The 16442-nt window shown below is 35.3% G+C and overlaps 1 protein-coding gene across 5 annotated transcripts in view; it reads left to right on the top strand.

Moving 5' to 3' along the window:
• The window catches only part of LOC139690951 (uncharacterized), a 100989-nt gene that overhangs the window by 46050 nt on the left and 38497 nt on the right, over positions 1 to 16442 (top strand). For 4 of the 5 annotated variants that reach the window (XM_071588605.1, XM_071588604.1, XM_071588607.1 and 1 more), the window contains 3 exons: positions 3804 to 3938; positions 4021 to 6901; positions 10757 to 10879. In XM_071588605.1, coding sequence (XP_071444706.1) covers positions 3804 to 3938; positions 4021 to 6901; positions 10757 to 10879 — 3139 coding nt within the window. Of the gene's footprint in view, positions 1 to 3803; positions 3939 to 4020; positions 6902 to 10756; positions 10880 to 11844; positions 12013 to 16442 lie in introns of all 5 variants that reach the window. The other variant, XR_011701539.1, reaches the window with a different exon arrangement.

Below are 16442 nucleotides of genomic sequence, written 5' to 3'. Positions count from 1 at the left end.
TGCCTGTCATGCTGTGGTCTTACCATTTTTGCTTCTGAAGAAGAGTCAGTAGTCATGAAACCCAGTTCGCTGACTCCTTTGATATGTGCAGTTCTTTATCAATAATTTTTACACATTGCTGTGGTGAAGAAGAATAGTTTTATATTCATGATTATTTGGATGGTTGCTCTTCGGTCTAATATAGTAATGGAAACTGACATATGATCGGCTATCATTACCATAAACAGCCATTATTTCATCGTGGATTTGTTGGAATGTTTCAAATGAAGGAACTTAATGATACAGTAAGCCTATTTATTTTCTCCATACTGTGAGTTAGTTCAATAGATGGCTTCCTAAAACAATACAAATCAACATTAATAGCTGTAATTGACAGCATTACAGCATTATGTACCTGTACGTAAGGATCAATTAATATGCTGAATTAATTTTATCCAGATATCTTTGTTATTTCTTATTAATGAAAACAGTAAGTACAGTTAACCACCTGCCGATCATTTTGGCAGGTGATGATAAGAGTTCACCCTATACTAAGCTCAGTGGTGTGTGACAATCCCGGATAATGTCAGGGTGGCCATTTCTTTTCACTGTTTTTTTGGTAGTAATTACTTTAAACATTATGCTCCCACATATGTTACCTTTTTACATATTTCATTTGAGCTGTTGAAGTTATGATATTACCTATATGATATGCTAATTTTCATGGGCAGTTAATGGTAATAGTCCTTTCATATTTAATACACTGTATACCAATGAGTTAAAATCTTTTCCCTATTTGGTTTACTTACACTTTCGATTTGTTTGCTATCCACTTTGTTGGTAATGATTTTCTTCTATATTCTGAAACAATCTCTCTCACGTAATCATAAACTGCAATATCTGCAATCAGATCTGAATAACCGTCTCCATCTATGTTGGGAGCTTCAATAGATTGTGCTATTTTGGTTGCATTTAGCTCTTCTCCTCTACGAATTTTTATAGCCACTGGTTAAAACTCATGCATCTACATCAACCATTTTTGGAGAGATAATCATGAAATTTATTCATTTCATTACTACTCTCAGCCAAATATAACACAGTGGCCTCTCAACTACTTTTAATTTTATGTCCTGGAAATCAAATAGTTTCCTGTGATCCTGCATCATCTGTCCAAACTGAGTATGTGCAAGAGTAATTTGAAAAGTTCTCAGAATGGAATAGAAATAAATGACTTACCTCAGTGAAACCATTTTACTTTAGTGTCATCTCCCTGTAGTTAAATACACTTAGTCCCATGATGTTCCAATTTCTTGATACCATTTCGAAAATTAGATTCCTTCAGGTCTGCAAAATACCAGTTTACTTCGGCTGTTCTTTGTTTGAAGAGAATCTCTGTTCATCAAGGAAAATTTTGAGCTTGGAGAAGAGATGGAAATCTTATGGTGCCAAATCAGGCAAATAAGGCGGGTGTGGGAACAATTTGTATCTTAGCTCACTTATTTTTGCCATGGCAACGACACTTGTGTATTGCATTGTCTTGATGAAAGATGACTTTCATCCTTGCCAAACCTGGCCTTTTTTCTTCTATCCTTTTCTGAAGTTGGTCGAGGAGGTTAGCGTAGTAATGTACAGTAATTGTTTGACCAGTGGTAAGATAATGTCTGCAGAATCCCTTTTGCATCCCAGAAAATTGAAGCCATCACCTTTCCGGCCAACCATATGCTCTTGCCTTCTTTGATGGTGGTGAATCAACATGTTTCCTCTTCTTTGACTGCTGTTTTTTCTCTGGGGATGGTAATGGACCCAAGTTTCAGCTGTGGTCACAAACCAATGCAGAAAATCTTGTTGGTTGCTATTAAAATAGGTAAAACATTGCTTGGAAATTTCCATTCTGATGCATTTGTGATGATGCATCAAGAGTCGCAGCACCTGTCTGGCAGATAATTGTCTCATATCCAATTCCCCCATTAAAAAATGTGATATGCACATTCAGATGGCATCCCTGCAATTTCTTGCACGTTCGGTCTGTGGTCCTCCATGACCATTTTATGCACTTTGCAATAATATCTGGGGTACTGGCACATTTTGACCGACCACTGCGTGAATCATGACCCAAGGTGTCCCGACCAAACTTAAACTTGGCAGCAGTTGAATATGAAGGAGCAGAGTCCTCCAGTGTCTTCTAAAAGTCTGCATGAATATCCTTTGCTTTCTCACCTTTCTCTACAGAGTATTTAATTACTGGTCGAATCTCAATTTTTTCCGTCTTCACAAATCACTAGTTGGGAGCAATAACAGAGAGGCATCTGCTCCACAAATCTCTTCCCAAAGCATTGACGCCTTGTTTACTCATAAAGGATTTCTTAATACTGTGCTGAAAACTTACTTTGCTAGCACTGACATTTGGTGGTGATATTTGATAGGGGTTCAACATGGCAGAATAATTATTGATGTGGATAGATAGTGAGATTTAAGGTGAATGAGGCAATCATAGGTGTCTGTGTTTTCTCTTTGATTCCTTCTTTTCTTTTTAATCAGTAATTGTACATTATTGAGTTGTTCTTTTTATTATTGTTTGCTTGGATACATTTTTAATTTTCCCATTATAGTGGTTAAAGGTTTACCGTTTGCATTTATCCTAGGCAATGAGCAGGCAAGGTAAGTTTCAAATTGAATTTTTATTGTGTTTACATTATTAAGTGACTGGAAATATCGGTCTTGGCAAAAAATGTGTGAAAGGATTCACAGTATAAGTTTTATTGCATCAATAATTTAAAATAGTTCACAAGGTCCAATGCAAACCCAATGACTATGTGTATCCATTTAAGATGTACACCCTGTTTTTATCCATCTGTATGAAGGAAAAAATTTGATACACCAAAATTGACAACAATGATAGCCTTACAAAAGTAAAAAAGCATCTGCTTAAATGCCTGTGATATCAAAGAATTATCTGAAAAAATTCATGTAATCTTCATCAACACTGAAAATGGCTGATGGATGGTGAAATCGTTGCCGCAATCCAGCCACCATCCTCTTTCTCTAATTCTTTATGCATCACGCCTTTGCCCTGGGTTCAATTTCCTATTTCTATAGTTTCTTTGTACAGTAATTTATCTAATTCCATGAAAGCCTACTTCAATTTCACCTATTTTTAGGACTAATTCTGAACTATACACAAATGATCAAATATTGGATGCTAAACCATCAGTATAATATATGTAGCCAGGTATTAGAGTGGATTAGCCTGTGCCTGATTGCCTCGTTTGGCAAGAAAACAAACAAAACACTATCCCTCTGATTTCATGTCCTTAGTGGGCATAGGAGGAGTTCAATCATCAAACCCAGAGACTTCAAAAGGGGTCAGAAAGATGAGGGAGGGACTAGGACTTGTGTAAGACATGTTCCATCTTTGATGGTAATATCTGGAAAATGGTGCATGAGGTTAAATGGGTTTATATGGAAGCTATATGTTATTAGCTGTTAAAAAAACCTGAACTCTGATGCAATTTTTCAAAACTTTAAATGCACATAAACTTTCAGCAAACAGGGTTAAAGTAATTACTTCTGTTGCATTCTAGTGCCATACTTTTTGGTTGGTCCTGTTGATATCAATGCATTAATTGAAACAATCTATACAAAACAATACTCTCGAGCTTTCAGGTTTAGTAGAGGGAGGGATGAACATTTTTGCTGCAAATTAATACATATTGATGCGATGTTGACGTCATGTTGCTATTCTTTTATAGTTCAATTGATGCTCTTATATCTATTTAAATGTAATTACTTTCTTTAAAGTGTAATATTTAAAAATCCTATTTCAGGAATTTTTAATGTCAATGAAGAAGCCACGTAAAAGTGCATGTAATCAAGGATTAGGTGCAGAAATCAATAAGCCCCTATTTTTTGTCAATCACTCCGGTGATTCATCTCCCCGACTCACAGAAAAAGAAGATGAAGTAAGTTGAAATATCAAAACTACATGTTTGTTCTAATTTTCTTTGATTTGCATTTGATAACATATATCTGTGCTATTTTCAGAGTGATAGCTGTGGAAACAATTTGGTAGATGACATTTGGCCGAGCATCTCTACAATTGAGTCAAATGCTCCGTCAAATAAAAGGTTGAATGATTTAACTCCTGAACAGCCTAGTGTTGTAGGCTCGCAAGAAACCCCTAAGAAGAAGAAGAAAAAGGCTGAGAAAAAGAAGGGGAAGAAACAGAAAGTGGTTAAGTGTGTAGGGAATAAAAAGAAAAAGAAGTCAATTGGGTCTGGTGATAAGACAGGCAAACTAGCTAAAAGGTGTAGTAAATTAAAGGGTAAAAAGAAAAAGAAGAAAAAGATTTTGGCCAATGGTGATAGTGCTCAAGCCAAACCCAAACAGGTGATATCACCACAAGTTGAAGATAGAAATCAATTGAAAGTAACAACATCTTTGACCCAAATTGAAGAATGTAGCCAAGTGATTGCTCTACCAAATTCCCCAGTGTTTGGGGAACATAGTCAAATTAGAGTTGTCAAAGCTGATCAATTGATAGCTGATTCCTTTTTGGATGAGGGATCTCAAAAAGCACAACTGAAGCAGCCCTCATCTAATCGAGAGGAAAGTGTAACAAATAAGGATAGTGAAACCTTGCCTCAGATTGGAGATTCTGCTCAGGTGTTGATTCAAACTCTTGGTAAAAGGTGTGATAAGTCACTAGATCAAAAACCTAAGGTGGAGGAAAATAACAACACCAGTATCAAAAAGAGCTTATGTCAGGCAGAGGAATCTGTTGAAATCACATCAAATAAAGTTTCATCTACAGTTGAAGAGTGTGACCTAAGAAAGAATGTGCCAAATCAGTCTGAGGCTGATGATGCTGTTCTCAAAGTGAATTGTGCTTCACCTATAAGTGAAGAATTGAAAACAAAGAAAAACACTCAGTTTATCAACAAGCTTGATGATGTCAATCAGAATAAGGCCAAGACTGCCTCACTAAATCATGATGATTTCAGTGGAAAAGTTAGTGAACCCTTCCCTCATGTTGATGAAAAAAGTAAAAATGAACAAACCTTTCTTTATTTGGGTGATAATGACCAATTTAAGCATATGCTATCAATGCATCAGATTGGAGAGTATGATAAAATTGAGGATCAGAAAGTGGTGGAACAGTTAGAAGATTCAAAAGGAATTGACAGTAAGCAGGCCATGTTTAAATTTACTGACTATGATGATAAAATTAGAGAGGCCAAGATAGAGCCTCAACTTGGAATACCAAAAACTGAAAAGTGTGATAGTCCTTCAAGTGTTCAAAATGATGAATCTGAACTTTTATGTGGAAGCATTGAACCACCAGTTAAAAAGCTCAAGGTGGAAATTGTGACCAATGCTTGTTTAGAATCATTTGAAGACAAGGATAGTGTGGCACCTGATGCCATTAATGCTGATACAGATATAACTGACTTATCTGTTGAAAAGACAGTGGGTTTTGTTAAATGTCATGATCTATCCAAGGAGGCTATTAACAATGAATTGAATGCCAAGTGTGCATCTTCTGAAGAAGCTGAGAGTGCATTTGACAATTCTGGGTTAGAATTATTCAGAGTAGATAGTAGCAAAGAACAGCTAAGTGTGAAAGCTCTAGAATGTTCAGCCAAATCAATTGCTACTCTAAATGATGAGTGTAAACCAAGTGACTTAAGCCAGAAGTCTAAAACAGTGGAGAATTCGGCTTCTGTGTCTGTGTATTCTGCTGTTGAATTATGTGATTCTTCTTTGAAGCAGGAATTATGTGACACCAGTGAAACATCAGAAAGTGGGGCTTTAGAAGTTAGCAAAACTGTGCATATTGACTCAAACTCAGATGTAGAAATTGTGGATGAATTTAAAACACGGGAGGCAGGGAAAAGTGCAACTTCCTCTGAAGAAGAATTTATTTATGGTGGTAATGGAGTTTCATTGGCACAGCCAGCAGCTCCAGATTCCATTCTAATGGAAATACATTCAGAGTCAGTTTATCCAATGAGTGAAGGCATTTCTACGGGGTATAGTTGGGATTTGAACTCTGATGCTGAATTAAATGACCTTGGGCCTTCTAATAGCTTATTTACCCTTCATTTAAAAGGTGATGAACCCTATTTACAGGATCCTCTTCCTGATTGGCTAAATGATAAAGGTTCACTGGAGTTGGATAGGCCAATTTTACCTTCAACTCCTATGGAAGATTATGAAGCCTCAGAAAATGACACTCCAAAAAGCTTTGTATCTAGTACTCCCAAGAGGGGTATGGGGAAAATTTCCTATGATGATTCTGTATATAGTTTTCGAAAGGAGGCCTGTGCTTATACTACAGGGAGATATGAATCTCAGGTTAGTCACATGATGAATTCCAGTGAGAGTGGTAGCTCAGAAGCTTCTCCACATGCATCTAGTGCCAGTGGTTCAAGTAGTCCTCGTAGTGAAAGTGCAATAGATACTGTGGAATGTGTTCCAGAATGTTTGGATACTAGTGTTAATGTGATGAAAACTGCAAAACTTGATGTTTCATGTGAACCTGTTTATACCAGTGTAAGTTTTTACACTCCTAAATCTCCAGAAGTAGCCTCTAGTACAAAAGATGTGGGCCACAATGCCCAAGCTAGTTACACATCTAAAATTGGTAGTCATCACATGGATGATGCTCGTGTGGTAGTGGAGACAATGCCTCACAATACACTTAATCAAGCTATCAGTGATAAACTATCTGCCACCTCTTCTAAGCCTGAGACTTCCTCTAGAAGGAATATCAGTGAGACAAGTTCGCAGCATTCACCTCTGAAGAGGAAGAAATCTGCCAAATTGCCTCCAGAGCAAACAGTTGATTCTCACTCTTCGCCTGGGAAAAATGAGACCAGGGAAGCAGGGAACTATGCAGCTGAAAGTAGGGCCCCATTAAGAGGTATGTTATCAGTCCCTGTGGGAGTAGAGTTGGGAGGTTATGGTAAGTCCTCCCCAATAGACTATGCTCCCACAGTAACTTCTACCGTTCCACCAGCACATTATGTGCCGGGTTCCTTTGTTAGTGCATCACAGGCTTCAAACATTCCTACAAGTGCTTATCCCTCCATCAGCACCACTGTTGAACTTGGTGCTGAAATTGCTCTGCCCCATAGTCATAATCAGTGTCGCTGTACCTGTCCAGAGTGTAGTGTTGGCAGTGTCAATTTTGGCCCAAGTAGCTTGAGCTATTCTAATTACTGTCAGGTAGATAAACTCTACCACCAAGGTGAGACTGTTTACAATTTAGCTGATAAGAATTACAGTGTTAATGATAAAAATTATGCTGTAAATGATAAAAGGTATGATCTTGCAGAGAAAAATTATCCGGTGACTAATAAAAACTCAAGTGCATCTGCTAAAAGTTACGAACAGGCTGAGAAGATCTATGGTGCAAATAATAGTCATTACGACACAATAAATAGGAGTTGCTCTGAGGATAGCAAAAGCTGTGTGGATGCAGAAAAATCTTGTGTGATGGAAAATGATATAAGTTTGAATGAAAATAAAGTAAGTGAAAATGAACAACCTTACAATTTGACTGATAACAATTACATCATTGATGATAACACCTATTCATATTATCAGAAAGTGTCAGAAACTTATGAAGCTGCGAGTGAATGGAAATCACAAAATGAAAAGCTGTTGCAAAAGATTGAGGAGTCTTTATCTACTCCTACGTATGATTTAAATTCAAATACATCTCTTCCTCTGAAAAAGCGCTTAAAAATCACCAAACCATATGAGCCTATAGCTGACTCATTCGTGATTGAATCCAAGCCAAAGACAAAACTTGAAAGCTTCCCATCATATCCTGCAAATCCTATGATTAGCATAGCAGATATTGACTTTTCAAATAATGATTTTTTCAAAAAGTGGAACAGTCTTTATATGCCAAACGATGCAAGTAAAGGTGTTATTGCTGATAGTAGAGGTAGCAATCGTTCTGGTAATCTACAAAGTTCTTACTTAAGTAATCAGACTGTATCACATACCATCTCAAGTACGAATTATGGTGATACGCTTGTGCAAAATTTGCAACGAAATTTGTATGCACACTGTGGACAGTGTGCTGAGGAAGCAGTTAGCAGTGTCTGTGATTCAACCATGTATAGTAATGCAGCTAATATTGGCCAGGTTAATCCATCCAGCATGAATACTTCCATTTCCTCCACTCCCTCAGCATACAGTAACTCATCCTCTCTCTCTAACTACAGTGTTGCTTCATTGTCCTCGGCACCTAGTTCATCGTCTTTGACTTCAGCCTCCTTGCCTTCAACATCGTACAGTTGTTCATCGTCTTATGACTGTATGACTTCCTCATGTACTTCAACACTCGCATCATCGTTTAACTCTGCATCTGTATCGTCTACAAATAATTCCATTCCTTCAACATTCAAAGCCAATAGTGGTGAGCACTCGGCACAGAATACCCAAGGTTCTCAGTATTACCAAGTTCCAACTAGTGCATATATGAAAGCAAAGTTGAGCTCACACTCGATCAACTCAAAGCAAGAGACTTACAAATCTGATAGTAAAGGCACTGATGCAGCCAATGTTAAAGTGGGCCACAGTAGTAGTAGACGTTCTCATGACAGAAGGAAAGAAGCATTAGACTCTCACTACTCTGTAAAAAATTCCCGTGATGCATCAGGGCGTGTGGATGTTTCTCGTGGGCATGATGGGAGGCATGTCTCTCAAAACAGTAGACTGAAGCATCATGAAGTGGAGAAACAAGTGCAACCAAAGTATGAAGATGAGGAGGAAGATGATGATGATGATGACGACGAGGATGAGAGAGAGGTTGTGGATGATGATGGGGAAGAGGAGGGGGAAGATGATGACGAGGAAAGTAATAGAAAGGATGCCCCTCGATACACAATCATTCAGAAGTCTTCTGATAAGGAAAGTTCAACAGATTCCAAGAAAGAAACGACTCGCATAATGCCATTCAGAATCTTTTTAAATAAAAACAAAAATCACAAAGAGTTGGCAAAAAACAGCTGCGCTCACTGCAAAATGGTTGACTGCAAAGGTGATTGCCCAAAGCCCAGTTGTAGTAATGCTAATCCTACAGACTCATCAAATCAAAATAGTGAACCAGAGACTAATGATGATTCTTCATCAGATGCGAGGGTTCACAAGAAAAGGGGTCGAAAACCAAAGTCTAATGCAGATGGAGACGAAACTGTAAGGAAAAGTAAAAGGATTGGTAGCAAAAAGGTTGGTGTTGAGTTTTCTGACTTTGTGTTTAATTACGATAAAAAACGAAGGAAAAAGAATGGGTCTAGATAGCAGGAGGCCGATGATTAGATATATTTTATTTTTGTGACTGTTTAATTGATGGAACAGGATTGAAAGATGTCCTAAAATTAATTTATGAGAAATTGTGGTGAGAAAAATTTTGGTTCAAATAATTTACTGGAGGAGGAGGTTCGTCATATTACCTTCCCAGCATTTCAAAATCATTGATGACTGGAGCACATGCTCATTTGTTTGCTAACCTAATCATTGGTTGGCACAGTGACATAACATTGGATTTATGTCTCGTTAGGTTTGTCAAGAAGAGAAATTTTTTACATAAATCACAAGCATTTATAACTTTATATATTTACTGAAAGTTATTCAATTAAGAGAGAGTTACCTTAGTTTCTTGACTGAGTCAGGAGCTTGAGAAGATGAGATTGATATTATTTGTTATTTTTTCATAAATATTCCATTTTAAACAGCAAGGATAAATTGGACTACAAGGTTTCATCAATATAAAGATTCTAATAAAATTCTTTCATGGATCGGATGAATGTATAAGGTTACCCAATCCTTCCAAGTGTAGGACATACAAGGATGTTTTGTTTGTGTGAATTAGTACATGAAATCATTTTAAATTTTTGATACAAAGTGATGTAATTAAAAGAAGACACAGCATTACTTTGGAATTGTGTTGTCTCATGCTATTAAAAGTAAAATTGAAAAAAGTTAATATTTGGTGGAATTCAAGTTCAGCTGTTGCAATGAATCATCTCATGCAACTTAATCGAAGTGTATTTCATTGCTTTCTTGACAAAATTGCTTGAATTGTCCTTGAGGCCAATGCACAGTATTTTATCATATAAAATTAGCAAGATAAATTGCTATGAAAAAATATCTACTCTTGCCATGGCACTTCAATCGTTATCTACCTGGTAATGAATTTTGGGAATAAAAATCATGTACGACATTCACTTGCCATGGTTTTTTATAGCAGGTGCATTGTATATGTTAACTGAAGAAGATAAAACCATTAGGTGTGATGTTTCTTCTGAAAGTTTGTGGTACACCTTTTTTGTGAACGATTTTAATTATTTTTGGTGAAGACATATAAATAATTAAATATTAAATGTGTAATTGGAAACATTGGTGTTATGCATCAATCTGGAGTACATGGATCCATGCTATGCTCTCTTGTTTGTGTATAATGTTATATTCTGGATGTAAATAACATTAAAATGGATATGAACGCAATTTGAAAACAAGTCACACCTCAACATAGTTATCAGGTAAGTCATGGATTGATTGATGAGTTAGAAAATAATTGGGGAAAATGTTGCTAACCAAAATTCCTGTAATAGCTTTTATAAAAGTTAACATATCATTCTGGACATTGCCTGAATGTGCCTGTTTTGTTTTAATTCATTCCAATTTTTGCATCAAAAAACTTGAAAAATTGTGATATTTGTTTGTAAAAAAATTGTGAAGCAGCTACTTGTTTTAATTAAAGGGCAAGGAAGAAGAGGGAGGCCACCCAGCAGAAGGAGAGGTGTTTCAAGCACTTGCAAATTGGCTTCAGATTCTAAGTCTACTCGTAAGCAAGGATATAGTGGCAAAGGCAGAAATGACCCCGGTACGCATTTATTTTTAACCTCTTCTTTTCAATCCGTGTGTGTGCAAGTATAATGAAAATTTTGTTTTCGATAATATTTTACTTTCACCGGGTTTTATAATTTGCTCTCCTGAGATAGATTTCTTTCAGTGAGAGTTAGGCAGCTTTATTATCTGTTCATATTTTAGGTGCCTCATGCACTATTCAATACTCTACCCTTTAAATATTGTCTATAGTTTTTGCCTTTTTAAAATTGGTTTGGTAGTAGTAGGAAAAAAATTTCAATCAGATAGTAAAACTCTAATTTACTAACAATGTGTGGAAATAAATTTTTGGGAAATTATATCATTGTTATCTCTATTTAATGTTAGGCTTTTCTTAGCATCTAGTTTGGATTAAGATATTGAAAATGTTGAAGAGCTTTCATAGGTTATCTTTAAAGTCTCACTAAATCACAGAAAGCCATTTATATAAACCTTTGAAATACCTTGTCAGTGAACGCATTTGTTCAATTTAAGAAGATAGAACTTATATCAAAGCCTGCTTGCTACAAAGTAATCAAAGCAATTCATAAAACGAGGAGAAATTGTTTTTATGTAATTTTTCTTAAGTTTGTAAAAAAGTTGGATTATGTTAAATGCAGGATATCATTCTTATTGCTTATTTGCCTAATCCATCAAGATGCAATTGCAGCAAACCCTAATTACTCTTAAGGAAGATAAGTTTTCATCTTTTTAAGGAAAAACAAGGTACTAATATTCTCATTACAGTTGCATTAGCCATTATCATAGAGGGATGTTGTAGTATGTTTGAAAACTTACTGGTGTTATACCAGGCACTGGATTAGACAAAGATGCCCAAGTCTGTTAACTTCTAAATGTTTTATGTGTGGTCTTGTCTGCAATGCCATGTTAGACATGTCTTTGAGGCTAATAAAGCAGGTCTACTTAATTGTCTGGAACATTATAAATTCCTTGTATTTACAGGCATGTGTGCATGAATGTATTCTGAATTTGGGACCCAAAACTTGAAAGTATAAAGTAATATGGCATTGTTAGTTATTTGTGAAAAGTCCTACTTACCACTCAACAATAAAAGTACCGGCAGTATTATATGTATACTTCATACCTCTTCTAAACGCCATCAGCCAATAAGTAAGTTTTTTGCTTGGAATTCAAAGCTTAGATTTAAAGTGCTACTAAAGTAAAAATAATTTGTTCTCAATGGTTAAACTCAATTAAGGCTCTCAAAGATTTCCATTCTTTTATCTTAGTTGAACCATGGTCATTCCACTGTTGTTCAAATGCCTATTCATGAAATCTTCAGTGACATGAGTGCTCATTTTTGAACTTTTGAATGAAATATATTCCCTGGTAAATTAAAAACAGTCAATCAAGCCACTTTACATAAAATGTAAATGATATAAATATTTTGTATGTATTAGTGGAATTAGTTCAAGCATTCACTATCGGGCAATCATAATTGATATTTTTGTCCAAAATATCTTCCTTTAGGGTAATTAAGGTACAAGTTTATCTTGAGATTTTGTATGTTCATAATGATTGCTGTAGCCCCATAAGGTGTCGTAGTATATGCTCCCGAGTAATGGAGGGTATTAAGAATGAAAGTGCACTGCTGTTTAATCATCCACAAAATCCCTTCGGTTATGTAAGTTTTCTTTTGGTTTTCCTTAATGGGAAAAAGCACACATATTCATAGAATTTCAAGCCAAGAATATTACAGTTATCTCTTTATAGAACATCTGACATATTATTGTTTACCTGATTTTACACATCATCTTACTCTGAGCCTTTGGCATTTACACTTAAAACAATTCATCTTTTCAATCCATATCATTATAAATATTTCAATTCATCCAAAAGCGATATTTTATCCATAGAAAATAATGTGGCTTTTACATATATAAGGCTCTCTCTTGCAAGAGCACCAACTGCTAAGGGTTTAATACCATTTTCAAACTTTTCAGTTTCTTTCAGTGTACTATTAGCCTTTCTTTAAAATCTTGCTTGAAATTTCAGCTTTTCTCTGCATAATCATGTTTTATGTTCATAATTATGTGCCTATATTTGTATTGGTAGTGCATTTGCTTGCCTAAGCTATGGCTCTTAATTTTGTTTGTTGTGCCGTTCTGTATTATTGATTTTTTGTGTCCAGTGTCCTCTTGTGATAGATATTTATTTCAGCCAGTGTTGTATTGTATGTTGTAATATATATTTATTGTGCAGGTTTATGCCTTAAATTCCCTTCAATATTGTCATTCCCGGTACATCTGTTAATTATATTTTATTGAGAACTTGCATTTAATATTTGATCATCCTAGTCCACACAGTGAAGCAGTTATATTTTAGTTTGTTTATTAAAGTTAAAATTTTTATTTGTGTAACTATTTTAGCTCAAAGGAAAGATTTCTGCTAAGTAATCCATTTAAACATAATTCATTGGATGTCACTTGGCTTACTTTCACAAAAGTATGAAAGTTTTGCGGTATTTGATTGATTCATCTCCAATATTTATGTTAAATTTAATTCTCTACAGTCTGTAATTTAGTTGTATGAGTTAAGTTTTGATTTAATGCTATCGATTTTAAGTTAGCTTTTAGACACTGTCTGAGAAGAAAATGGCTTGGATTAGATGAGAATCAATTCAATACTTATGGAAATTACCTAATTTAATGACCTATCTACATTAACAGGAATTTCCCCAAAAGTAGTACAAGATCATACTAATGTCACAGATTATGTCGGTAAAAATATGTAATTTGCTGCATTTCCAGAATTGTTTGACACTTCTTTGTGATTCCTTTGGAAGAGCACTTAATTTTCCGACCTGCGTTTATTGTAAATGTATTAGTTTTATTTATATTTTCCAAATAGTTTTCATTTATAAACAAATTGGTCCTCCAACTTAAATGAAAAGCCCTCTGCTACATCATTTAACAGGTAAGGCAGTTATGGCTATTGCATTTTATCCTGGGTCAATTTTTGGTAGCTTTAAATTCAATATTTTATACTTTGGTGTGTACAATCTAACAATGCATTGTCCTGCCAAGTTCTTCACCTAACAGTTACATGAGTGCTGATATGGTGTCATGTTAAACACTTTTATCCTTGAAGTTGCATTAATATAATCTTGTAAGGAATTTATGTAAAACCCAAATTCATTACTGTGCCAGATCACAGTTATTACAAAGTGGATGAAAATATTGTCTCCTGAGATCATTTGCCCTTGGTATGCAGCCTCCCAAGCATGAAAGAAATGTGGTTATTAGTTCAACAATAATGGGAGCCAACCTTGGGTGCTTGATTGACTTTTATTTTACTCTCTTATTACAGTAGACATTCAAATTTTTGAGGTCAACTTATTTGGCACAGCCAGGAGGGTATTCTAACATCTGTACTGATATATGATGGCAAACTTAAGTAGTAATCTTGATAAGCTAAAGGTACTCTTTCTGACAAATAATAGTAAACAATTTGGTTTTCAAATAGTAATCAAAGCCCATTTGTTACCTTTCAAAATTTTAGATTTTTCTATTGTTGTGTAACCAGAAACTTGAGAATCCCTGTGGATACCTTAAAATTATATTCATCAAAATTGAAGTGAGAAAAAATACAATGGCAAAAAGAGTACCCTTTGCTTTGTGTTCAGTTTAGATTGCTTCTTAGCATGGCTTACATAATGCTTATTGTGAAATGAGGAAGTGTTTTGGAGTATAGACCACACAGTGAACTAAACTGTGATAATTTTCGACCTGGACAAATATAAAGCTGATGCATATGTTATATACCATTATTTCACCCTTTTTCATCAATTAGCATCTCTTTCTCTTCCCTATGGAGTAAAGAATTAGCCTAAAGTTTGATAGGTGAAAGTTCATTCCCCCTCTCACGAATCATGTCCTCGTTAATAGCATTGCCTTGCAATTGTTTTTTGTTTATCATTTGAGATGCAATCTTTCAGCATCGTTCGGAATACGTAACCGTTGCTTAGATATTTTGCCACTCCCTTCAAAGCTCTATTACCTTAGTTTATCCTTGTTCTTTAGGATTGTACAAATCGTTGATGTCGACCAATTGTGTGTGTGTATATGTGATGGATCAGCTATGCTGTCACCGCGTTTTTGCTTTTGAATAATTTCAATTTCTGTTTATTTTTTTCTCTTTTGACTGTCTTCTTGCTGCTTTTTCTTTGGAAACATTTTTAAAATTATGCATAAAATATTATTTAACTGTGGAAAAAAAGTAACAAATAACATGCCTGAATACAAGTTTTGGCAAATGTGCGATCACTGGTGACACTACAATGCTAGTAGAACTTATACTAAATACTAATAATAATACATATTATTTGTCCAGCGATCAAGGAGTTACAACTGTTACACTTGATATAAGACACGTCAGGGGAAAGTGACAAAATACATTCGTGGATACAAGACATCAGGCGTTGTCAAGAAATTCAGCAATTGAATAAAACATTTTTAATAGAACCTAAGTAGATTGACTTTAAATGTAGCCACACTATTATGGACCTTAACCTCAGCTGGGAGTTTATTATAAAGTTGAAAGCCCATAAAATTTGGGCCAGCGCCTGCATTTTTTTGTACGTACATATAAAACGTGCAGCTGCTCATTATGCCTTGTAGAACCTCAGTAAAGGATACTATTGGCTATGTGAGAATAAAATTCACCATAGTATAGTGCACAGAGAACAGCCACTGAAAATGTGGCTCTAATGGACTTTATTAAAAAGCAGGCTGAGCTTAACTTACTGGTGAAAGTACTTATGTGTTCATCCCGAGAGATTTGAGAATTGATGTGGAAACCCAAAAATTTGGTATTGTTCCTGTGAGATCACCTTCCCATCAACTTCAATAGAAAGTACTTTGCTTGCTTTATTTTTATTTGCAAAATATATTAGGTGAGACTTTTCTATATTCAAATTTAGGAAATTATTATGACGCCAAGAGAGTAAGGTGTGACTAACCTGTTAACACTTAAATATCAATTCATTAAAAGTAGGCAATACAAGAATAATGCTGGTGTCATCAGCATATAACAAGGGGGTAGCACCGTTTATATGTTGAAAACTATCAACAAGGTCATTTATATAAGAAAGAAACAAGAGAGGCCCAAGAACGGAGCCTTGAGGAACACCTCGATTAAGGACCTTACTTAGGGAAACAAAAGATATACCATTTTTAGAAACAACCTTGTGTTATATTTTATCATATAGATGGGATTTAATCCAAAAATTAGGTATGCCACGAATGCCCATCCTTTGGAGTTTCTTGAGAAGTAATTCAACAGAATCGAAAGCTTTTAAGAAATCAAAAACATTGCAGCAACTTCCATTTTTTTATGTAGAGCATTTAAAGTCTGGGTTTTTAACTGATAGTTAACAGATAGATGCTTCCTAAAACCATGCTGAGATGGTGAAAGGAGATTGGAAACCTCTAGGTAAGAAATTAACCTAACATAGAATGTCTTCTCAAATATTTTGCTGAATTGGTTCAGTAGAGAAATTGGGCGGTAGGAGTAAATGTCATGTCTATCACCCTTGTTTT

The sequence above is a fragment of the Hetaerina americana genome, unplaced genomic scaffold, assembly GCF_022747635.1.
Source record: "Hetaerina americana unplaced genomic scaffold, ioHetAmer1.1.p SCAF_3, whole genome shotgun sequence".
NCBI lineage: Eukaryota > Metazoa > Arthropoda > Insecta > Odonata > Calopterygidae > Hetaerina > Hetaerina americana.
Note: the sequence above shows the minus strand (reverse complement) of the source record. Positions and strands in the feature narration are given on the sequence as shown.